The following is a 24033-nucleotide window of genomic DNA, read 5'->3' on the forward strand; positions in this document are numbered from 1 at the left end:
AACTCAGCGCTAGTAAAGTGGGCGACGATCGCGAGCAAAGCATGCGAGTTCGGCGAGGTCCAGAGATCAAACGACAGGTGCTTCGCGTAATTCGATGCGGACAACGTCGTCTTCAACAGATTGCGTTGTTCTTGATATCTTTCCTCAAGCCAAGATCGTACTGTATTCCCGGCCTTCGGAAGCATTCGGTAGACGACAGCAGGATCCAGGAGGCGCACGAGGTCACGAAAGTAAGGGTCTTTGACAGCAGAAATGGGACATTGTTACTGACGACCCAATTGAGCAGGAGCGACTTGAAAGTATCGCCAAGTGGTCTTGTTACCACGGGGGTGTTGGTTGCTGCGTGGATCATATCCAAACGTCGATCGGTGCTTCTTGACAGGCGGGCGGGCGGGTTCTTTGCCTTCCTTGTACTGTTGATGCTCGTGGTTAAGGTGTACGGCGGATGAGCTCGTGGCTTTTGCGTTGAAAATTTGGCCGCAATGGTTGCAACGCCAGTAACGACCGACATCGTTGTTTCCGACTACTTCAACCAAGAACCTTCCATGAGAGGCGATCCAAGAGGTTCGCGGCCGCTTCCGATGTATCCACTCCTCCGGCAAGTATTCCCTCTTCTGCAGCGTAATCTTCGGCCACTGGGCAAGGTCTTTGGCCGGCAGAGCCTCGAAATCGACGTCGGCAGCGCTTGGATTTGCTTCGCGAGGCTCACGCGGTTGGAAACGGCCTTCTTGGGCGGCAACGGGAAGGCAGGCTCGACGGCTGGTACGCTGGCCAACCTGTTCGACTCTGTCATCTTCAACAACGGTATGCCTGCGGACTGTGTGTCTGTGCGTATCTCTCCTGAATCTTCGAGGCCGCGGCCCCGCGGGCATGCGTTTGGTGGATATTTTGTGGGTTGCCAAGAAGCCCCGAGGTCACGGCAGGGGACGACTCGGGAGGGGAGAATGGAAATGGCTGAGCTTGGGCAGGGTTGGGGTTATAAGTGGCTGGGCGAATATAGCCAAATTAAACAACGCAAATTGGGGGTGCGAGTTGACTTGCAAATATTCCAAAAGCTTAAGTTGATTTGCGTTGATTTAATTTGCGTTGATGTGCGTTGATTTAATTTGCGTTAATTTGACTATATTTGGGTTGTTGAGAGCGCTGGGCTGAGATGGGGCCTGCAAGAGGGATCACCGAGATTCTTGGGCAGACTGGTGAGCGCGGTGAGCGGCTCACCAGATTACGACCAAAGAGGTGATCGCTGTGATCTCGGGTATGAAGGTACCTGAGGGAGGAAGCTGTATATGAACTACAATCCTTAGGCCTGCGGGCATCACAGTAGCTTCCTGAGCAAGCAATTCAAGTGCAAGATTGTCAGTACCTCCGGGCATTGCTTGTTGTGGACCTTTTGCTTCACCGAACTTCATCCCATTGTCAGGTTTTAACCATCAGGAGTCCTTTCAGTTATCAGGGGACCGAGATTCGTTCTACGTGCTTCTCATTGTGGATTCGGTGCGATATTCCTTGGTGAACCTGTGTGTGTCACCTTACAGTCAGGCAGTGGTATGATTTGTGAGGCGCGACGGTCGCACTGAGCAGCCGCCAACGGAGCTTACCCCAAGAGCGGTAACGACGCTGAGGCAGTCCGAAGAACATGCTCGATATATCTTTGTACAACTCTTACCATTCCCAAGCCTCTACCCACTAAGGTAAGACTTAGAGGCTCCTACTACCATCTGTAGGCTCATACTGAGCTTTACTAAGGGCTTTACTAATCTCAGTTACCATATAGTCATTCTTTTCAGAGGACCCTGAACGTTCTCAAGTAAGAGATACAAGCAGTTAGCTATACTTACTGTTGAGACAATTGCTTGTGCACTTATTGTGAACTCTTTGCCTTCACTGAACTTCATCCCGTCTCAAATTATACCTCTAGGAGTTCCCTCTCAGTGTTAGGGAACCGAGATTCATCACAAACAATTCCGGTCTTCTAGTATTAAGAAAGATTCCTAAATGTATAACTCAATAACGAGGTAGGATTCGGTGAAGCCAAAAGGTTCACAATAAGCGATATCTGAGAATATTGACAATCTTGCACTAGAATTGCTAACTGGAGAAGTCCCAGAATTCTCTAAAACAAAGTGGCTATATACTGACATGATTCTCAGAGTGCTCGCAATGCTATGCTTTCGTTTGCTCCGAGCGTCTTGCATGTAACGGTCCCAGGAGTATATTGCAACCAGCTGGTGACGACTCTACGAGTTTGTCTCGAATGGAGAGAGAAGAAGAAAAAGAGTGAAAGACTATGCAAGATATCTGCCGTCTTATACCTCCACATCCTTGGCCTGTGCGCCGATATCCAACAAGATAGAAGTCCGCCGAATCTCGAGTCGGCCGCGAGTTTGCCGAGGCCTTTACGGGCTTAGCCCGTTACATTGCATGCTGCAATGTGCTCTTCTATGCTAGCATTATAGCAGTTTTAGCTTCTTCCTAACTGGCCTGCTTGCTTCCTTAAGTAATTAGCTCTCGACCGTGTGACAGCAGTAGGAGCTGCCATCAACAGGACATAAGTTACCTCAGAGTTTCAAGTCGTTGGACTTGAATGGCATTCTTCTGAGGAGATTAGTTCAATGGCATAGAGGCTCTGTAACGGGCTGAGCCAGCAAGTTTCCTATCAATCACCCCGCCGGTGTTCCTTCATTTTCCAGGTTTATATTCCAACTTTCATCCAATCTCGAGGGACGGCAAGGACTATCCGGGCCTACAGGTTCCGACACCTCGCCGCCTCGGTGCTTTTCTGCCATCACATACAGCACGCGGTTGTAGTCTTACGAGACCTTGCGCCTACTACACAGGATCAGAGATTAAGATGTCAAAAGCGGTGTCACTCTCTCCGGCACTGAGTTGGTAAGTGTCAATGGCGGCTTCGATATAGCTTGGCTCCAATTGATCAACCGGTTGTCCTGCTGCCCGTTTAAAGCAGAAGGAGTTTCAAGGACGTCCAACTGGAATCAAACAAATTGCCGTAGGAATTGATCAGGTACGCAAGGCTCTTATTGCTTGCTCCTAAACTGCCTATCCGAGCCCCGGCTCCTGAGCTGACGCCGATCATTTACACCTCGGAATCAAGCCTCTACTTCCGCTGATGAACCAACCTCCCCTTCACCCACACCTTCTTGGTGTTCCGATCGTCCCCATTATACAACCACTTGGCGACCCGGTCCGGCCAGCTCTCCCACCCAAACACATCCACATCCCCGCCCTCGTCCTCCTCCCCTTCAACCTCGCCTCCTTCCCCGATCATGCCCAACCCAACCAACTGCGCATCCCACTCCATACCCACCTCAAACCCGCCCACTCTCCCTTCCAACCCAACCACCTCGGCCCCGCCCCGCGTAGCAAGAAACAAGACCTCCTCCACGCTCAACTTCTCTCTCTCCTCCCCGGGCGCCAGCCCGTTCGCGCCCATCACCACATGCCGACTGACAAGCGCAGCCTGCCGCGCCGTCTCGAGCACGCTGGGGCTGTACCCGCCGCTCATGTCGGTGCCGAGCCCGCACGTAATGCCCTTGTCCAACAGCCAGCGCACCCGCGCCGCGCCGGACGTGATGGCGCTGTTGCTGCAGGGGCAGTGGCTTACCTTGGCCCTTCGGGCGCTCACCAGGTCCGCTTCGGCCTCGGTCAGGTGCACCGCGTGCGCGAGGACGGTCTTGTCTGTCAGGAGCCCCGCGGCGTCGTAGACGGACGCGTAGGAATCATCGGCTGCGCCAGTTGCGGAAGGCGGGAAGAGGTCCTTGACGAGGGCGATTTCGGATTTGTTTTCAGAGATGTGCGTTTGGATCGGGAGCGAGGTTTCTCTTGCGAGCGCGCCAAGCTGCCGCATGAGCGGGAGGGAGCAGGCGGGCGCGAAGCGCGGCGTGATGATGGGTTTGACAAGGGACATGGTTGGGTCAGCGCGGAGGATGTGGGCTATGCTCGCGCGGGTGGCGGCCAGGGAGGCGTCTGCGGAGGCGTCGCGGTAGTAGTCGGGTGAGAGCTGGTCCATGCAGACGCGGCCGACTAGGGCGCGCTGCCCGTGGGAGAGGCAAAGGTCCGTGAGCAGGTTGGTCGAGGGCACGTCGATGGTTGCGTAGTAGGCGGCGCACGTCGTGCCGTGGGAGAGCGTCTTGCGGATGACGCGGGTGTAGACCTGGCGGGCCTTGACCGGGTCCGAGAGGGAGGCTTCGAGTGGGAAGGTGTAGGTGTTGAGCCAGTCGAGGAGTGTTGACTTGCCGAAGATGCCGATGTTGGGGTATTGCGAGGCGTGGAGGTGGGTGTCTGGGATCGTACAATCAATGTCTTGCCATGGCGGGATATTACCGCGCAGATTCTCACTCACCGATGAAGCCAGGGAAGAAGAACTGTCCCTCTTTCGCCTCTACGACTTCCACCTCGGCCACCTCCCACCCTAGCCGCGGCAACACGGTCTCTCTCGCCCGGAGCTCATCACATTCCACCTCGACAGCAACAATGGTACCCGACATATCGACACACACAGCTGCGTTGTGCAGGTACTCGAGCTCGTCGAGTGCTTTGCTGTGCACAAACGTGCCGAGAAAGAGCTTGTTCTTGAGCCCCATCTCGTTGCAACCAGGTTGGCGTTTTGAGGTGCCCTTCCAGCTGTGGATGTTTGTAAGTCGGATTCGGAACGTTCCTCAGGGTGGCAGCGTTGATGTAGCCGGGTTTGCCAATTCGTGACACGGAAGGTCAATAGTCGCGCTCCAGTAGCGTAGTTGGTTTTCCGGAAGAACCCTCCACGGCTCGTGATGAGATGGCACTGCTTGTTTCCAACCGCCCAACTGAAGTGCCACAGTGAAGATGTTGCCCTGTATGTAGTGTCAGTTCAAGGAAGTTCTCTATGCAGTCAGGTGCCAGGGAAGGCCTACCTTGACCCCAGATTGGAGATGCCTTCAGCCGGAAATCCTGATGAACAAAAGCCGACGACACCAATTACCATTCCCAAGTTCAAGTTCGAACACAATCCAAGGAGGAAGCCAACTGCTCGGCAACCAAGGACCAGTGCGGTAGGTAAGCAAGCCCCTTAAATACACGGTGCCCACCTGCCACCCTATCCCTTATCAGACTGGAATTCCTCAACCATTCGACGGCGTCCCCCGCGCCGCAGCGCAAACCCACACCGAGCGGGTCCGTCTTGGCAGACAAAAAGCCGCTACGAGGCGGAGCTCGGCCAGCGCCGGGGACCGGCAGACACGACCATCCATTCATCCATTCTTCAATGACAGGTTGCCAAGCATCGACCGTCATCCGTGCCCATCAGGAACTGCCTGTGCAGATAATCACACGTATACGGAGTAATCAAGACCAACGCTGAGGAATCGCAGAACAAACCGCAAAACGTCACACATTCCCGACAGTTTGGAATTGGTAAATAACTTTCATCTTCTCGGCGTGTATCAATGATGTGCCTGGTCAGAGATCAGGGTCAGAAACGTTGACCAGTGGCACAACATCAATCTCATAGATGGTGTAGCCATTCAATTCAACGCGCGAACGTCAAGGCAAACTACTCTAATAATAATTAGTTATACGCGGCTCGAAGCGCGATTGATCTAGGTGTAAAGCCATGACTCAGACTAGACCATTTCACCTCATCCGCCAACCTCAAATGACAAACAATCATTTATCAGAAAAACTCCATTCCTCTAAACGGTGAACTCCAAACCCCGAAACAGGCCATCCATCAAACCTGAGCTGTAGCAACGGCCGAAGCATGGTCCTTGGTATACGAGATCGAGACAGTGACGTGCTTGATGCCCGCCTTCTTCGCAGCCTCCTCTGCGGCACCGTGCAGCTGGAACAAAGTTAGCTATTGTCCTCCCTGAACTGCCTCTGGGTCAAAGAACACATACCGTGACAGTTGGCATCCCATTCTTGTCCGTCAGGATTTCAATGTCCTTCATGGCCGCGCCCGCTCCCCGGCTGGCGACGCCCAGCGCCTTGAACACGGCCTCCTTGGCGCTCCATCGCCCTGCAAACGCCTGCTGCGCTGCCCGCCCCGTAGATGACGACTGGCAGTACTTGATCTCCGCCTCCGTGAAGTTACGCTCCACAAATGTCTCGTTCTCCGCGTTGACGGCCGAGATGTCCTCAATGTCGAGTCCGACTCGGATGTTACCACCATCAATATTCCGCGTCGCCGAGCGGAGCGCCGACTCGATGGTCGCCTTGTGCTCCGGGGAACCCGACAACTCCTGGAGTTTCTCAGACTGCTTCATAAAGTTGCTCGCGAAAGTGAGCTTCCCAGTCTTCTTATCCTCGGTGACCCGAGCATCGGGGTTCAGGAGCACCGAGCTGAGCTGCTCATCAGTGTACGGCGACTTGTCCTTTGCCACGAACAGGGCATTGTTGATCATGCCATTGTGGAAGAAGCGGTAGGCCTTCTTCTGCCGAGCCTCGACCTTGGCCCGGTACTCGTCGAACGTCTTCTCGTCCAGCGTGGCAAACAGATACTTGGGGTGCACACCGATCGCCTGGGCACCTTTCTGGCCGAAACCAAACGACGTGACCGAGAAGGCCTTGATCCCGTCCGTCTGGATGGTACGGCTGGGGTACACGATGTAATCGAACTGCTCCATCACCTGGTCGACGTTGTCGGCATTGCGGTTGCCGGGGACGAGACCCGTGTTAAGCACCTGCAAGCACCCGTTCATCATCCAGGCACCAGCAGCACCCTTGGGGTGCCCGGTAAGGTACTTCTGGAAGATGCCCAGAACCGCGTTGCCCTTCTTGCGCCCCAGGTGGGCAAGCTGCTGGCAGATGACTGACGACTCGTTCTTGTCGTTGGCCTTGGTCGACGTTCCATGGAATGACGCCACGCCGAGATCGTCAATCGTAAGGCCCCACGTGGCCAGAGCGCCGCGCAGAGGAGCGATGCTGGGGTCGCTCTTCCAAAAATTGTTACCGTAACTGCGCAGAACCTCCTTGGTCTGCCTCTCGGCCTCCTTGTTAATGTGCATCTTCCGGTACTTGACGAACGCAGCGATTTTGTCCTCCGTCCAGCCCTCGGCCCTAAGCGCTTCGGCCTCGGAGTCAAGGTATTGGATTTCAACTTCCTTGTCGTCCTGAATCTGCTGAGTCCGGCGCTCAATCTGCCGCCGCCTGTACTTGATGTCGAGCAGAGGCGAGGGAAATCTGCCAGGGTGCTCCCGAGCGGTCGTGAGCACACCTTGGCCAGGCGCAGGCACCGAGCGCCCGATCTTGTCCGACGCAGTCGTGGTAAGCGCGAGGATGCCGTAGATGGGGACGCCCATGTCCAGCGCGAGCTTCGCAGTCATGATGACCTGGACACCGCATCCCTGCGACTCCATGAAGCCATTCCTTGTCGTGGTCGTTGGCCTAGACATCTCCTTGGGAGTCCGACCGTGAGCGAATTCGTCGACGGCGTTACTGGTTGCCTTCATGTTGGCGAACTCATACGAGCCCTCCTCACCGAAGTCGTCGAAGCCACCGACAAAGCAGACGCGGGCCTTGCCCTCCATGATGGTCTCGTAGCCAATGTCGATTGACTCGACAGCCGTGGCGCAGGCACCGACGGGCGTCTTGATCGGACCAGACGAGGAGATCAGCAGCATGTTCACCCAAGCAGCCATAGTGTTGATGAACGACTCCTGCAGAATATCGTTCTGGAGCGGTTTATCGAGGAAGCGGTCGCGGTGCATACCGCGGAGAGCCGCCGCGCCACCCATACCTGAGCCCACACAGTTGCCCACTTCTGATACATGGACATACTTGTAGAACTCGTACGGATCCGTGATACCGGCTGACAGGAGAGCCTCGACAGTTGAGACGAGCACAAACAGAGCCACAGGGTCGACCTGCGAGATGATGTCGTCCGGAATGCCGTACCGCTTGGCATCCCAACCCGTCGGGATCTGGCCGGCAACGAGACGGTCAAACCTCAGGGCCTTGGGAATCCAAAGCGAGGCGCCCTTCTTCATGCGGACCGTGTACTCGCCAGTCTCGGGAATCTCGAAAATCTCCACCTTGTCGCCGTGCTCGCGCTTGAACTCCTCGGCCTGGTCCTTGGAGGCTTGGAAGGGATGCAAATCCTCCTCAACGACGACCTCGTGCAGCAGCTGCTTCTTGTTTGGGTCGTAGCCGCCAAACAGCTCGGGCTCAATTAAGCGAATGCCCGAGTGCTCCAGGATGTACTTCTCGTACTTGGGCTTCACATCTTTGTCGTCAACAGGCTCGCCAGTCTTTGCATCCACCCAGCCAGAATACGGCTTGCCCTTGATCGGCCCATTGTGATTCCTGATGAGGCCCATGATCCACGCCATCTCGATGCACCCCTCGAGCGAGAACTCGCCGTACGCCTCCATCTCCCACCTTGTTCTGGAGTTGCCCCACGGGCCGACTTCGGCGAAGCCTGTGACAACAACAACCTTTTCGAGGTCAACCATGCCCTTGAGGTTATCGTTGAGAGGAGCAATCTCGGACTTCCAGTCCGGCAGGGGCGGGAAATCGAACTTGATATTGGCGCGGGGCTCGATGACCTTCCTCTTGTACAGGGCTTCGGAAGCCTCGCCATTTACCACCTTGTTCTCCACAGCGATCTCCTTGTTGACGGCGCGGCGGGTTTCGCTGGTCTCGGTCAGGGTCTTGCGCTCCCGAGTCATCGTCTCGTTGAGGTTGGGAATGAACTGCAGACCACCGTTCAGATCCGCAAAGACAGGTTGGCTCTGGCAGAGATCGACGATGGTAGGGGCCATGAGGCCGAGAAGGTTGAAAGCCATCTCCTGCTGCGAGAAAGTGCGGACCCCAAAGCGCTCAACCGCCTCGGCCACAATGTTGTTGCCCGACATCAGACCAGTGCCGCGAGTCCAGCCAATGATGGCGCCGCAAATGGTGAGATAATTGGCCCAGTCCTCGGAAGCCCACCGGTTGAAGAGGGTCTCGAGGCCGAGCTTCGACTCGGAATACAAGCCATCGCTGCCAAAAGTGCCGTGGTTGGGGGACAGCGGAAGGATGACCTGTGCGGGACGTGTCTCGTAGCCACGGGTGGCCTTCTGGGTCTTGACGTTGCCGAGGAGGCGGATGAGGTTAGTGAGCATGATGCGATGCGCAAGCTCAGACTTGGAGTCGATGCCGTCGATTTGACGGCCCTGCTCTGAGATGGCAGCGAACGGGACGATGAAGTCAAGATCCCAGCCCAGACCACTCTTAGTGTCGTAGATGTAGTCGACCAACGCATTGATGTCCTGGACACTGCCTTGATTGAACGGCACCACCACAAGCTGTGAGCCGCGCGAGCCGAACCGGGCATACATGGACTGGTAATACTCGGTGACCTCCCGAGAAAAGCGGCTTGTGGTCACAATGACCTTGGCACCGCCGCTGATGAGTCCTTGGAGAACATCGGCGCCAATCGAGCCGGCGCCGGCGCCCGTCATGAGCACATACTTGCCGGCGAATGTGACACCGTCTCGTGCGGCAGTCTCGAGGCAATCAAGGTACTTGTTCGTGAGCTTCTTGTCGTAGTTCCATCCCTGCTGCGTCTTCTTGCGGAGGTGAAGGAACGGGATTGTCTCAGTCTTGCCTCTTGGCTTGCCCTTCTTCGGTAGGCCACTGATCCTGCCATTCTCCTTGGGGATGATCTGGCTCTCGTTCATAGCGAGTGAGCGGGTGATGTCGTTGTACAAGCTCATGATTTCGTTCTGCGCGCCCTTGTGCGACTTGTACTGCTGCTTCATGAGCTTGACCATCCTGTAGAGGGCGTCCTGGACCTTGGTCCGGTTTCCGTATTCCGAGATTTTGCCGCCGTCGGCCATCTGTTGCACATAGTGCTCCAGCTTCCGGCAGCTAGGTCTCGGGACCTCTTGGTACCGCACGTTGCCAACTTGGTCGATCGTGGTCTGCGGGCCAGTTGGAATGGCGACGTCCTTGTAGCGCGGGTCGGCATTGAGAACCTCCCTGCAGTGATCGATCAGCGAGGCACCGAGCTCCTTGGCAAGCTTGTACGTTTCTCCGCGCTCAGTCGGGCAGTTGTCGATGTGGTACTGCATGAACTCGAGAAGCGTCGGGTTGGCGCGGTTCATGATGCGAATGCACTGGCTGACGATCTCGCGATCGACCGTCTTCAACCTTCCAAAAATGATGTCGAAGTACATGCTCAGGGCATCCTGGCGGGCCCAGTTCCACGAAGAGTCATAAACACGGGCCTTGAGGGGACTGAAGACTGGCTCGATACCGGCAGCGTAGAAGTCACCGTGTTCTGCCACCCACAGGTCGAGCTGAGACTGCAGAACCTTGGCTGATTCCTGCGACGCTTGAAAAGCCTTGTCGCCGGCACGAATGTCTAGTTTGAGGTATCTCGCAATGAGCTCAAGCTGCTGCTTGAACAAGGCCCTCTGGTCGCTGGTCAACGCTTCGATGGCAGCGGGATCCATCATCATGCCGCCCCCGCCAGCGGCAGCCGGCCCAGCAGCGGCGGCCGTAGAGAGGCTGATCCCAGCAGTGGAAGCGTACTTCTGAGATGCATCGTCCAGGAAGGCCTTTGCCTCGGCGTCTGAGCCCAGACGTGCTGGCGGCTCCATTGTGATTGCAAGCAGGAGCACGCCATCCTGCCGTCCAGGCCCTAAGCCCCACCTCGTCTCGAGATACTTTCGCGCAGTTGTAATGTTGAACCCGCCTGGCATTTTGGACGAGATGAGACGAGCAATGAGACCCTGTGAGGTCTTGCCAAGGTTGCCATCAAACGTCGCCTGGATCGCCGCACCAAGCTCGTCAAGCGGTGTGTCTTCGGCCTTCTCGGGTGCCGATCCAAACTCCTTGCCCAGATCGCCAAGTATCTCATTCTGGAGAGTGGATTTGCCTGCGTAATAATGTCATCAGCATCACCACGCAACGCATGAGGGGAAATGTGTACCTACCGCCAACCAAATCCTTGATGGCCTTGCTCAGAGGGATGTCTTGGACAGGTTTCTTCAGCTTTTGAGCCACCAAGGCCCGCACGATATCAATTGCCTGGACGGGCGCGTCTGGAACTTGGGCAGCGGGCGCGGCAGTCGGTGGTGGAGGCGCGGCGGCAGCGGCGGAGGCGGCAGCAGGCGCTGGTGCCCCCGAGCTCGAGGAACTCGCTTGCGCCGGAGCGGGTTCAGGTTCGTCCTCGACGGGATCCACGTCATAGTAGATCTCTTTGGCGTCCTTGTTGTAGCAGAGAATTTGTCTCTGCACAGACTTGGCGGCATCGTACGCTTCGTACCTAGCGGCCAGAGTCCTCTTGGCCATCACACCGAGTGTCTCAGCTGGGCCGATTTCAACGACCCGTTCAGCCGTCTGCTCTCCGAGGATAACATCTTGGGTCTCAATCCACCTCACGGGAGAGGCAAATTGGTATGCAAGGAGCTCGACGAGGAGGATGTGGGAAAGCTCCTGCTCGGTTTCGGGACGCATCTTGGTCCTTTTTCCTGTGCTCGGGGGTGAACAGAAAAGCGAATGAGCGAAACCGAGACCGTTCAAGGGGGGTATTTATGGGTGTCTTCCGTGAACGATTGGCAGCCCTCAATTGGCCCAGATTTGAGTTCTTTGGGTTGAATCTTCCTCGTGGGACGGAGTCGAGGCTGAAGTCGAGAAGGCGTGACTGGAAGTGAAGGGAAAGAACCCTTTTCCAAGTGCGCTGGAGGCAGGGATAACTAATGGGAGTCTTTAGGGGAGGTTTTTGGACGGGGATAAAACAAAAACAAGGAAGAAGAAAGCGGAGTGCAATAATATCGAAGAGTTGATTTCCTTCCCCGCGAACGGACCAAAGACTTGGGAAGGGGCGCCGTGTCCAGGTAGCAAATGTTGAACGAACTTTTGAGTAACATTCCTTGCCCCCGGCGGCCGCGACCTGCAGGTGCTTTCTCAACCAAACATCAAGACTAACCAATTGAAGCTTAGCGTCATGCCTGCCCGTTACCCCACAGCCTCACCCTCGGATCATCAAGTCTCGGTACCTCGTCATTACGCAGGTAACTTCCAACTCCAGACCGAGTGATGCCGAGGGCTCCAGCAGCTCAGGAAGATACTAGCAGATCCATGGATCAGAAATATTCGTCCGCAAAGCTACGACGACCGGGAACGGCACTGATGTCGGGCGGTTCTTGGTGCGGCATCTTCTTACACGCCTCGTCCTTCGCTCCAAGCGTCTCATTGAATCGGTCTGAGGGAGAGAAGAGAGCTACGTCGAAGACCTCTGACATCAGGTAGCTGACTTACCTGGTATGGACCTTATCCATGTGAAATTGAACTTCCAAGACCAGTGTGTCATTTCAATATGGACGGGCACTTTTGAAAATATGTATAGCAATCGTTTACGTTATGGTGATCCGTCGCATCAGATGTAACCAGGCAGGCACGCGCTTTCGGTTAGCAAGATGAGGCTCGGCAGCTGATTTGCGCTCGAATTACTCATCAGCGTCGTCATCTCAAATCTTTCTCTGTGACATGCGGAATGACTGTTGGCATCCGTGAGCCCGAGATTTTGGATTCTTCTCCAAATAAGGATGAGGAGTCGGTGTTGAGAAGTCTATCAATGATTGCCTGAGAAAGTATCGGTACTCTCGGATCCACTGGGTGGCTCGTGCATGCCATTTGACATGTGGGCCCTCCCGCTGTGGACTCGGGTCGTGGTTGGTCGGAAGATGCGCGTTCGTACGGCAAAGGCACAGATCTTCCCCTGTGCCTGCCGGCGCATCGACCGATCCCCAACAAGAAAACCCAGAAATTTTGGCGAGCAATGGCGATGGGATGGTGCTAGCGTTTGGTCACTTTGATGGTCTTGTGTTGAGCCTGAACCACGCCACACACGTTATCCGTGTCCCCGTTTCTCCCCACCAGGGCTTTAAAACTCTCGATTTCAACGATCATCGAGTTTTCAAAGCAGGAGCCACCACCTAACACAGTTACCTTATCTCGGTCCCTTCCTTCCCGCCTTCGCCCTGCTCGTTCCCATTCCCCCCTTCTCCCTTATCCATATAATCGTCCTACAGCTCAAGGGCATATCTTAATCTCCAGTGCCATTCCCTTCTCCTCTCCACCGGCCAGACCATTCATTGCCACCTTGGCAGCTATCCGCGGCTTGTGGTAGCCGTTCGTTCCCCATCTCTCCGGCTGTTGCTGCCTGGTAGGTTGGCGTAAGCTCTCGCTCTACCGGTTGATCACCGAAGGCTAACACAGAAAAAGAACCGCCAAATCCTTTAGATACCCATCCTCGACCGCCATGTACCCAAACAATGGCAACGGCAACGGCACCGGCCTTCACACGGGCGCCGTCACTCCCCGCTCATCGGCCTCGCTTCGTCCACTCACTCTCTCCCACGGCTCTCTCGAGACCTCCTTTTTGATACCGACCGGCCTTCATTTCCATGCCTCACAATTGAAGGAGGGATTCGTCGCAACTTTGCCAGCCCCAACGGACGAGCTCGCTCAGGACGATGAGCCGTCTTCAGTGGAGGAGCTGGTCGCCAGGTACATGGGCTACATTGCCCGCGAGGTTGCCGAGGGCGAAGACGATGTACAAGGATCAGGCGAGGAGGTGCTCAAGCTCATCCTGAACGACTTTGAGAGAGTCTTTCTCCGGGGCAATGATGTCCACGCCCTCGTGGCCACTCTCCCTGGGATTGACGCCAAGAAGGTGGAGGTGATCCGCAGCTACTATGCTGCGCGAGCTGCGCTGGACAGAGTCATCAAGAAGCATGAGTCGGCATTGCTCCGGGCGGCTGATGAAGGGGCTGCCAAGCTCTACACCATTTTCGGCGGCCAGGGGAACATCGAGGAGTACTTCGAGGAGCTCCGCGAGCTGTACCAGACATACCCGTCCTTTGTTGGGGAACTCATTGTCTCCTCGGCAGACCTCCTCCAGAATCTGTCCAGCCATCCGAGCGCCGAGAAGCTCTACTCCAAGGGTCTGGATATCATAGCCTGGCTGCAGAACCCGGATGCCACGCCGGACATCGACTATCTGATCTCGGCCCCCGTCAGTTTCCCGCTGATTGGCCTCGTGCAACTGGCACACTATCAGATCACATGCAAGGTGCTTGGTCTCGATCCCGGCGTCCTCCGTGACAGAATCAGCGGGACAACAGGCCATTCACAAGGCATTGTCCTTGCCGCTGTCACAGCAGCTGCGGAAAGCTGGGAGTCGTTCGAGAAGATCGCCAAATCGGCCTTGACTATCCTCTTCTGGATTGGCGCGCGCAGCCAACAGACATTCCCTATTACCTCCCTGAGCCCGTCGATGCTTCAGGACTCAATCGACAATGGAGAGGGCACTCCGACGCCGATGCTGAGCATTCGTGACCTTCCCCAAGACGAAGTTCAGAAGCATATCAACCAGACGAACAAGTACCTCCCCGAAGACCAGCACATCTCAATCTCCCTCATCAATAGTCCGCGAAATCTGGTCGTCGCGGGTCCTCCGAGATCACTCTGCGGCCTCAACGCGCAGCTCAGGAAGGTCAAGGCCGCCACTGGCATTGACCAGACCAAGATCCCTCACACTGAGAGAAAGATCCGGTTCGTCAACCGCTTTCTGCCAATCACGGCGCCTTTTCACAGCAAGTACCTCGCCGAGGCCACCTCCTTGATTGCTGAGGATCTCAAGGATATCCACATCAATGTCAAGCAGCTGGGCATCCCCGTCTTCAACACTAACAGTGGCAAGGACGTTCGGGAAGAGATGACTGGAAACGTTGTGCCTGCCTTGGTTCGCATGATCACTAGTGATCCGGTTCATTGGGAGCAGGCCACTGTGTTCCCGGGAGCAACGCATATCTTGGACTTCGGGCCGGGTGGCGTCTCAGGTCTCGGAGTGCTGACGAGCAAGAACAAGGACGGCACCGGTGTTCGCGTCATTCTTGCGGGGACGGTGAATGGCACGGTGAACGAGGTCGGCTACAAGTCGGAACTCTTTGATCGCGACGAAGAGCATGCTGTCAAGTACGCCGTTGACTGGGTCAAGGAATATGGTCCGAAACTCGTCACAACGTCCAGCGGACGTACCTACGTGGATACCAAGATGAGCAGACTCCTCGGTCTGCCGCCACTGCTAGTGGCCGGCATGACCCCTACTACGGTGCCCTGGGACTTCGTGGCAGCGACTATGAACGCGGGCTACCAAATCGAGCTTGCTGGCGGCGGATACTACGAGGCACACAAAATGATCGCCGCCATTTCCCAGATCGAGAAAGCGATCCCTCCTGGCCGGGGCATCACGGTTAACCTTATTTACGTGAACCCTCGTGCCATGGCTTGGCAGATCCCGCTGCTTGGCAGGCTCAGGGCCGAAGGCGTGCCGATCGAAGGTCTGACCATTGGTGCTGGTGTCCCGTCGATCGAGGTCGCCCAAGAGTACATTGAGACTTTAGGCCTGAAGCATATCTCCTTCAAGCCAGGGTCGAGCGAAGCGATCCAGGCTGTCATTAATATCGCCAAGGCCAACCCCCGGTTCCCGGTCATCCTCCAATGGACTGGTGGCCGAGGCGGCGGCCATCACTCGTTCGAGGACTTCCACGCGCCCATACTCGCCATGTACGGCCGTATCCGTCGGCAAGAGAACATCATTCTTGTCGCAGGCAGCGGCTTCGGCGGCGCCGACGACACTTACCCTTACCTCACCGGCGCGTGGTCAACGAAGTACGGCTACCCTCCGATGCCTTACGATGGCTGCATGTTTGGCAGTCGCATGATGGTTGCCAAGGAGGCGCATACCAGCAGTGCTGCCAAGCAGGCCATTGTCGACGCCCCAGGGCTGGACGATGCCGAGTGGGAGAAGACGTACAAGGGACCCGCCGGCGGTGTCATCACTGTGAGGTCTGAGATGGGTGAGCCGATTCACAAGCTTGCCACGCGCGGTGTCCTCTTCTGGGCCGAAATGGACCAGAAGATTTTCAGCCTGCCCAGGGAGAAGCGCGTTCCAGAGCTGAAGAAGATGCGTGATTACATCATCAAGAAGCTCAACGACGACTTCCAGAAGGTTTGGTTTGGCCGGAACAAGGAGGGCAAGGCCGTTGATCTGGAAGACATGACCTACGGAGAGGTTGTCCGGCGCTTGGTCGAGCTTCTGTATGTCCAGGACGAGAAGCGCTGGATTGACCCTTCTTTCATCAACCTCACGGCCGACTTCATCCACCGTGTGGAGGAGCGGTTCACGACCACTTCCGATCAGCCGTCCCACCTTCAGAATTACAGAGATCTCGACGATCCGTACCCCGCCGTCGAACGCATTCTGTCCCACTACCCTGAGGCCGAGACACAGCTCATCAATGCCCAGGATGTTCAACATTTCTTGCTGCTCTGCCAGCGGCGTGGCCAGAAACCAGTCACTTTCGTCCCTGCTCTCGACGAAAACTTTGAGTACTTTTTCAAGAAGGATTCTCTGTGGCAATCTGAGGATCTCGGCGCCGTTATCGGCAAGGACGTCGGCAGAACTTGCATTCTCCAAGGACCTATGGCTGCAAAGCACTCAACCAAAGTCGACGAGCCCATCAAGGACATTCTGGACGGTATTCACAATGGTCACATCGAGGGTCTGATTCGAGACCTGTACAACGGTGACGCCTCCAAGATCCCAACCGTTGAATACTTTGGAGGCAAGCTCATTGAGGCGGAGATCCCCACGGACATCGACGGTCTCACCATCCGGACGGATGCGGGCAAGAACACCTACCGTCTGTCTTCTTCTCCCTCGACCCAGCTCCCGTCGCTTGAGTCGTGGATCTCGCTCATCGCCGGGCCAAGCCGGAACTGGCGATATGCCCTCTTGCAATCCGAGGTTATCGTTCAAGGCCAAAAGTACCAGACCAACCCCATGAGGCGGATCTTCGCGCCAACTCGGGGTCTCCTTGTCGAAGTCCTCAACCCTGACGACCACGCTAGCACGGTTATTGTCGTCAAAGAACAGCCCCGGCAGAACCGCTATGTCGACGTGATTGAGGTCAAGCTCGACGGCAAGAACGAGATCGTTGTCAGCATGATCAAGGACACCACTGCTCTCGGAAAGGCCGTCGCTCTGCCCCTCCGTTTCATCTACCGCCCCGAGGCCGGCTACGCGCCGATTCACGAAGTCATGGACGGCCGCAATGATCGCATCAAGGAGTTCTACTGGCGTGCGTGGTTCGGTGATGACCCGCTTGATCTCGACACCCCTGTGTCGAGCAAGTTCGACGGCGGCAAGACAACCATCACCAGCAAGGCCATCAACGAGTTCGTCCATGCTGTGGGCAACACTGGCGAAGCCTTCGTCGACCGTCCGGAGAAGATCATGTATGCACCCATGGACTTTGCCATCGTTGTAGGCTGGAAGGCCATCACCAAGCCAATCTTCCCCCGCACCATTGATGGCGACCTCCTCAAGCTGGTTCACCTCTCTAACCAGTTCCGTATGATGCCTGGCGCCGAGCCCCTGAAGAAGGGTGACGAGGTCACCACCACGGCCCAGATCAATGCCGTGATCAACCAGGAGTCTGGGAAGATGGTCGAGGTTTGCGGAACCATCACGCGGGACGGCAAGGCCGTCATGGAAGTCACATCTCAGTTCCTTTACCGGGGCGCCTATACCGACTTTGAGAACACGTTCCAACGCAAGGTTGAGACGCCTATGCAGGTCCATCTTGCGACCTCCAAGGATGTCGCCGTCCTCACGTCCAAGCAATGGTTCGTCCTCGACGATCCTGCGAAGCCAGAGGCGGTGCTGCTGGGAAAAACTTTAATCTTCCGTCTCCACAGCCTGGTTCGCTTCAAAAACAGGACTGTGTTCAGCCACGTCGAGACACGGGGTCAGGTTCTTATTGAGCTCCCCACAAAGGAGATCATCCAGGTTGCCACTGTTGATTACGAGGCCGGCGAGTCGCACGGGAACCCGGTTATCGACTACCTCCAGCGTCATGGGTCGTCGATCGAGCAGCCAGTCAACTTCGAGAACCCCATCCCGCTCAGCGGCAAGAACCTTCTTCAGCTTCGTGCCCCGGCTTCCAACGAGACTTACGCCCGGGTCTCTGGCGACTACAATCCCATCCACGTCTCACGTGTCTTCGCAGCCTATGCCAACCTCCCCGGCACCATCACGCACGGTATGTACTCGAGCGCCGCAGTGCGCAGCCTTGTCGAGACATGGGCTGCCGAGAACAAGATCGGGCGCGTCCGCAGCTTCCACGCGTCTCTCACTGGCATGGTTCTTCCCAATGATGAGTTGAACGTCAAGTTGCAGCACGTTGGCATGGTTGCCGGTCGCAAGATCATCAAGGTGGAGGCCATCAACAAGGAGACAGAGGAGAAGGTGCTCCTCGGCGAGGCTGAGATTGAGCAACCCGTCACTGCCTATGTCTTCACCGGCCAGGGTTCCCAGGAACAGGGCATGGGCATGGACCTCTATGCCAGCAGTCCGGTTGCCAGGGAGGTTTGGGACCGAGCGGACAAGTACCTGATGGATACCTATGGTACGTCACCTCACGTCTTTAATATACCGTCTTTTACTGACCAGTGTCAGGCTTTGCTATCACGAACATCGTCAAGAACAACCCCAAGGAACTTACCATCCACTTCGGCGGCCCTCGTGGCAAAGCGATCCGGCAAAACTACATGGCCATGACCTACGAGACTGTCTCTGCCAATGGCTCCATAGCTTCCCAGCGCATGTTCAAGGAGATCGACGAGAATACGACGTCCTACACGTACCGGTCTCCCAACGGTCTCCTCTCGGCCACCCAGTTCACTCAGCCGGCTCTGACGTTGATGGAGAAGGCCAGCTTCGAGGACATGAAGGCTAAGGGACTCGTCCCGCGTGACAGCACTTTTGCCGGCCACTCCCTCGGCGAGTACTCGGCTCTGGCTGCCCTCGCCGATGTCATGCCTATCGAGTCGCTCGTCTCGGTTGTCTTTTATCGCGGTCTGACAATGCAGGTTGCCGTGGACCGGGACGCAGCGGGACGGTCCAATTACGGCATGTGTGCCGTCAACCCCAGCCGTATCAGCAAGACCTTCAACGAAGAGGCGCTGCGGTTCGTTGTCAGCAACATTGCCGAGACGACAGGCTGGCTTCTCGAGATTGTCAATTACAACATTGCCAACATGCAATACGTCTGCGCCGGTGATCTCCGAGCCCTCGACACCTTGACTGGTGTCACCAACTATCTGAAGGCCATGAGTCTCGACATTGAGCAGATGCGCAGGGAGTACGAAACGGAGGTGGTCAAGGAAAAGCTCGTTGAGATGATCCAGTCGTGTGCCGCGGAGACGAAGCTCAAGCCGACGCCCCTGGAGCTGCAGCGTGGTTTCGCGACCGTTCCCCTGAAGGGCATCGACGTACCTTTCCATTCCACCTTCCTGCGCTCCGGCGTCAAGCCCTTCCGCAGCTTCCTGCTTAAAAAGATCAACAAGACGACAATCGACCCCGCCAAGCTGGTCGGCAAATACATTCCCAACGTGACGGCCAAGCCGTTTGCACTGACTAAGGAATACTTTGAGGAGGTGTACCGGCTCACCAACTCCCCCAAGATTGGCCAGGTCCTGGCGAACTGGGAGAAGTATCAGGATGACGGCACCACGTCGGCTGCGGCTTTGACGAACAAGGTCGATGGTGTGAATGGTACTCAGCAGGTGAACGGGGTCGATGCGGCATGAGAAGAGTATTTTCATGGGATTTAGGAACGTCTGAGCTGGTGGCATTGGTTTTTCCTTTTTTCCTTTTTTCCTTTTCTTTCTCTCTTTAGCCTACGGAGGGATTTTGCTCGGTTTATGACACATTTCTAATCATGTGGTTAGTGGTGTTTCGGCGCGTATATGCCTTACGTTAGACAGTGGTAGACTTATTCCAATTGCGCAGGTCTCTTCTTATTCAATCCTCTTTCATGCGTCTTGTAACTTGTGACTGAGCACGTTGTGTTCCTTCTGAGAGAGACTACCGAATAAAAAGCCGATTCAAATGAGTTCAAAGTTTCCTGGGCCACAATGTCAGGAGCCCTTAAAAGGCAGAGTCTCTGGTCGTTGAAGCGGAAAGTTCATGGGTACCTTAGGTACATACTTGTACAAGCATGTGTGTTGCCTTGGTTCACATTGTCTGTGTTGGCCCCCTTCAGCTGACAAGGCCCCATATTTTGTATATAGGGTATATTGCCTGCCACTGACCTACCGTCCAATAAACCGGCTTTTGTTGAGCAATAAAACCGATCGGTATCACATCGCCGACAGTTGTTGTCTCTTGGCGTTCCTGCAAATCGGTGAACGGGGACACGGCCGGTAATGATGGGAGATCCCTACGAGGAAGAGACGGATGACAAGACAGTAACGGTTGGTGCCAGTGTACTACATATGCGAGTGTAGTATAGGGCATCGTATGATCTCAGCAGCATTTGGTTGATTGTATCTGCGAACCCACAGCCGCGAAATGCCACCTCCTCTTGTTTACCTACTTATCTCGGCTATCCAACTGGGAGAACTGGAAGGGGTATGCAGGCGCTGCATACAGATGACCATTGCTGTAACAAAAGTAGTGAAAGTAGATGTAGACTGACAAAAGAGATCAGGTTCTGTCTGCCATGCCATTCTATGGCATGTCGTCCAAGTCAACCGTTGACTGACCTCTACAGGAGAAGGACGATGCAGGCTGACTTGTACAAACAACTGCAGCACCACGAAGCTATGCTTAGCATACAGCATCCGGCATGCCTTGCATTCCGCCATTATTGTTGTTCGTCTCTCATCAGACATCATTCCTCATCAGTCCCAGCGCTCCGCGACAACCCAGCCCTGCCAAAATCCATATAACGTTTTCATAGATATGAATACCTTCGTCCAACTTGACTATACCCTTTCAGATATATGGAAACCCCGAAGCCTTACAACGAACAAGCACACCCAACTCCTCTTCGCACCGTTCCATGCAAAACGACCAATGCTCTTCTCAGCCCAAGCCACCACCTTCCAGTTTGACCATGCACAATCTTTTGTCCAAGGGAAACTTGCAACTCATAACGCCGTGCCCATATGCTGTCAGAAAAAATGAATCATCATGAGGAAAAGAGAAAAATCGGAACAATAAGCAACTTTTAGTAAGACAATCACATCGAGCGATCTGCGACTGACGCCCAGGTGTCATGAGAACAGATAAACATGAAAAGAATAAAGGGACGACGCGCCAATCGGGAGCACGGAAGACAAAGAAAAGGGATGAGAGCCTCTCGGCCGTCACAAGGCGAGATGACATCGTATGCTGCCAATGTCCGAAGGTGTGGGGGTGTCCTCGGTCGGGCAGCAACACGTGGCGCTGAGATACAGGGACCGGTTCTGGGGGGCCCGAAGTCAGCCAGACGGCGATTGCCCGAAATCGGAGCGTCTGGATCAGTCGCGGCCCGCTAATGAGCCGCGATAGGACTTGCGAGTCGCAGGGGGCTTAACGGAGTGGATGGGCGCTGATGGTCGTTTGAGTACCGCCGGCCAAAGACATGCTGCATGATGGCCTTTGGGCTGACGGCCTCAAGGTTGACTGTCTTGGAGGTCAATGGCACCGGGATGCGGTGAATCTTCTTGGTCTGCCATCGCTCCTTGATGCAGTCGTCAACAAGGGCTATGAGGCCGGTAGCCACGATAACGCTGAGGGGATTTGTTAGCATCTGCAGTCTCAAGCAACTTGAGAGGAGTGTTTTACTTACTCGGCAACATCGGTAACAGCATTGACAACGGTTTCATCTGCGATCCACATGAAACACGGCGGAACCCATCCGCCCGCACTCTCGTCGGCGAGAACCTGGCTCGGCGACCTCGTTTCGGGAACAATGTGCGCGACTGGCGCACCTGTATGCCCGTCCCGCACAAGATGGAATGACACCAAGCTCAGCTGCTTGTCGATGGCGCGCTTCCAGCTGTAGCGATGTCCCCACCACTCAAAGTCATAGCGCTTGTTTCCCTTGCCACCGCGGCGGCTGACGTCGACGCGCGCGTAGTTGCTGAACTCAAGCTTGGTCGTGTTGGTGGGCAAGGGCCGCTGCGCCTTGCCCTTGATCAGGCGATTGTCGAGCGAGAGGCGAGACAGGTTGGATCGATCGAGGTACAACTCATCATCGCCATCGCCCGTCGAGTAGCCCGTGTCTGGGCGGCCAGGGACCGCCACGCCTGATTTCGCGCGGCGCAAGGTGGGCTTGCCACCGCTCAGCGTCCTGAAAGCTGTCGACATGGACCGCTTCAACGTTGGCCTTTCATCTGCGGTCTTGGGCCTTGGCGCTGCGACTTTAGTGAACTTGCGCTTCGAGTTGCAGACCTCGCGACCCGAGTCGCGCGAATACCGACGCAGTGAGAACTCGCGCTTCGCCAAGTCGTACATGCGCAGGTGGAAGAGCTGGATGGCGGTCCTTCTGCGGCCTGTGATTACAGTGTCGATGCGCAAGTTCATGTTTCCGTCCGAGGTGAACTCGTCGTGGCGTATTGTCAAGCGGTTGAGCGAGGGGAAGAGCTTGGCGAAGTCTTGGGGTGTCGATGCGCGCACGTTCGGCTCCACAACGTCGCGCCGGTAGACAGGCAGAGGTGGGATGCCGTCATCGGGAATCTCATCCAGGTCCATGGTGTCAAGATCCTCATGCGAAGCAGTCGTTGAGGCGTAGGACTCGACCGACGAGCGCGGATAGAGCGAGGTGGTGGGGCTGACATCGTTACGAGCGTTGTATGGTTGGTGACGCTTGGCCCGGGTATAGCCTCCGCTGGGTGCTGACGCTGGTGAGGCCCTCAGGTCTGAGGGACATGGCGTGGAATAGAATGAGGTGGGTGCCGTCGAATGTGATGCGTATGAGTCGTTACTCCTCCGACTCCGTGAGTCATGACTGGAGGCGGATTGACTTGAGGATTGCCTTCGGGGATGTGGGGGAGCCATTTTGGTCTTCTGCTTGGGGGCAGCGTCGATGCGTGGTACTGGGGCCTCTGGTGGGGAGGAAGGAGATTCCCAGCCAAAGAATGGAGAAGACGGGTGTAGATAGCGTTTATAGAGTGTGTCGGGTGCGTTGAGCAAGGGATCCCGAGTGGTGAGTTGGTGTGAGAGCTTGAGAACTGTTCAGCGATTGGTGACCGATCGGAGGCCCGGCATGGTGTGCAGAGGACTGTGAGTCGTGCTGGGGCTGCAGTGCAATGCGTGTGCGTTGTCGAGGTTGCAGCTGTCGAGTTGGAGTCGGGCACTAAAACGCGGGCCGTTGCTGGCGTCTGGCGTTGTGACAAGTAAGCGTCGTCCGGGCGGTTGAACAGGTGGGATGCACTGGCAGGTTGCCCAGGCGAGGAGGTTAAGGGTCACAGTTGCAATCCATCCAGAAAGTGTAACGACAAGCAATGGGAGAGACGGTTTTATCATTCCTGCATCATTCGCCCACGCGCGATTTCCATGAGTGGCGGTACAACACTCAACCGCTCCCACGACGCACAGTTGCACACTCATGTGACGCTCGTTCAAAGCAGCCATTCACGTTCAAGTCAACAGTCCCAGCACAGTTTTGAGTGGGCAGCGACACCCTGTCACGAGTTCGCAGTGGTTCCGATCCTGCCCGGACCTTAGCCATTGGCCGAAAAATCAGGCCAGAGCAACGTCGCTATGATTGGTCACACTCTCACAACCTCGACCGATTGGGCAGTCGCGGGGCCAGCAGTGATGGTCCCGTGGGGGCCCAGCCAAAAAGATACATCCATGTCCGGGGCAACGTGGCAGGAACACCGCCCTGCCCTTGCCACAGCAACTGCGGCTGGTAAGTGAGCCCACCAGGCAACCCAAATCCGTCCGTCATCCCACTCTTGCATCTGTCCTCCATGAATCGAACTTGAACCCTGGAAGAATGTGCGAGATGCTTCCTCTCATCCAATCTGGACAGCTGATATCATCCATAGGTCGTCTGAATCTAAAGTCCACCATGACAACAACCTAGAATGATGGCATGTCACCAGGCCAGATTCTCACCTTGGACCCCTTTTCTTCCTCAACACAGATCACAGATGAACCGAGCTGTGCTAGCGGCTTGACTGCTGCGAAAGTGCAGACATGAATCT

At 55.8% G+C, this 24033-nt stretch overlaps 6 protein-coding genes across 6 annotated transcripts; 2 read left to right on the forward strand and 4 right to left on the reverse strand.

Annotated features, from left to right (window-relative positions):
- Positions 1-482: 482 nt before the first annotated feature.
- On the forward strand, positions 483-982 carry N657DRAFT_678923 (uncharacterized protein; the record flags this gene model as incomplete). The annotated part of the gene is made up of 2 exons (XM_062796121.1): positions 483-804; positions 969-982. The coding sequence occupies 2 exons, from the start codon at positions 483-485 to the stop codon at positions 980-982; spliced, it is 336 nt and encodes a 111-aa protein (XP_062649662.1).
- A 2133-nt stretch (positions 983-3115) lies between these two features.
- On the reverse strand, positions 3116-4601 carry N657DRAFT_678924 (Metallo-dependent hydrolase; the record flags this gene model as incomplete). Its single annotated transcript, XM_062796122.1, has 2 exons — positions 3116-4299; positions 4361-4601. 2 exons carry the CDS (start codon positions 4599-4601, stop codon positions 3116-3118), a joined length of 1425 nt encoding a protein of 474 aa, XP_062649663.1.
- An 858-nt stretch (positions 4602-5459) lies between these two features.
- On the reverse strand, positions 5460-11816 carry N657DRAFT_591730 (uncharacterized protein). The gene is made up of 3 exons (XM_062789916.1): positions 10914-11816; positions 5892-10855; positions 5460-5833 (listed from the first exon to the last, which is right to left on the reverse strand). Exons 1-3 carry the CDS (start codon positions 11434-11436, stop codon positions 5723-5725), a joined length of 5598 nt encoding a protein of 1865 aa, XP_062649664.1. The 5' UTR covers positions 11437-11816; the 3' UTR covers positions 5460-5722.
- Positions 11817-13243: 1427 nt separating this feature from the next.
- N657DRAFT_567351 (beta subunit of fatty acid synthase) lies at positions 13244-19641 on the forward strand (the record flags this gene model as incomplete). Its single annotated transcript, XM_062788503.1, has 2 exons — positions 13244-18458; positions 18509-19641. 2 exons carry the CDS (start codon positions 13244-13246, stop codon positions 19639-19641), a joined length of 6348 nt encoding a protein of 2115 aa, XP_062649665.1.
- A 1211-nt stretch (positions 19642-20852) lies between these two features.
- N657DRAFT_281853 (uncharacterized protein) lies at positions 20853-21444 on the reverse strand. The gene has a single exon (XM_062786615.1). The coding sequence runs from the start codon at positions 21221-21223 to the stop codon at positions 20921-20923; it is 303 nt and encodes a 100-aa protein (XP_062649666.1). The 5' UTR covers positions 21224-21444; the 3' UTR covers positions 20853-20920.
- N657DRAFT_568358 (uncharacterized protein) lies at positions 21372-22879 on the reverse strand (the record flags this gene model as incomplete). The annotated part of the gene is made up of 2 exons (XM_062788578.1): positions 21372-21609; positions 21669-22879. The coding sequence occupies 2 exons, from the start codon at positions 22877-22879 to the stop codon at positions 21372-21374; spliced, it is 1449 nt and encodes a 482-aa protein (XP_062649667.1).
- Between the last annotated feature and the right edge of the window lie 1154 nt (positions 22880-24033).

This window comes from Parathielavia appendiculata (assembly GCF_033297405.1).
Source record: "Parathielavia appendiculata strain CBS 731.68 unplaced genomic scaffold N657scaffold_3, whole genome shotgun sequence".
In the NCBI taxonomy this organism is placed as follows: Eukaryota; Fungi; Ascomycota; class Sordariomycetes; order Sordariales; family Chaetomiaceae; genus Parathielavia; species Parathielavia appendiculata.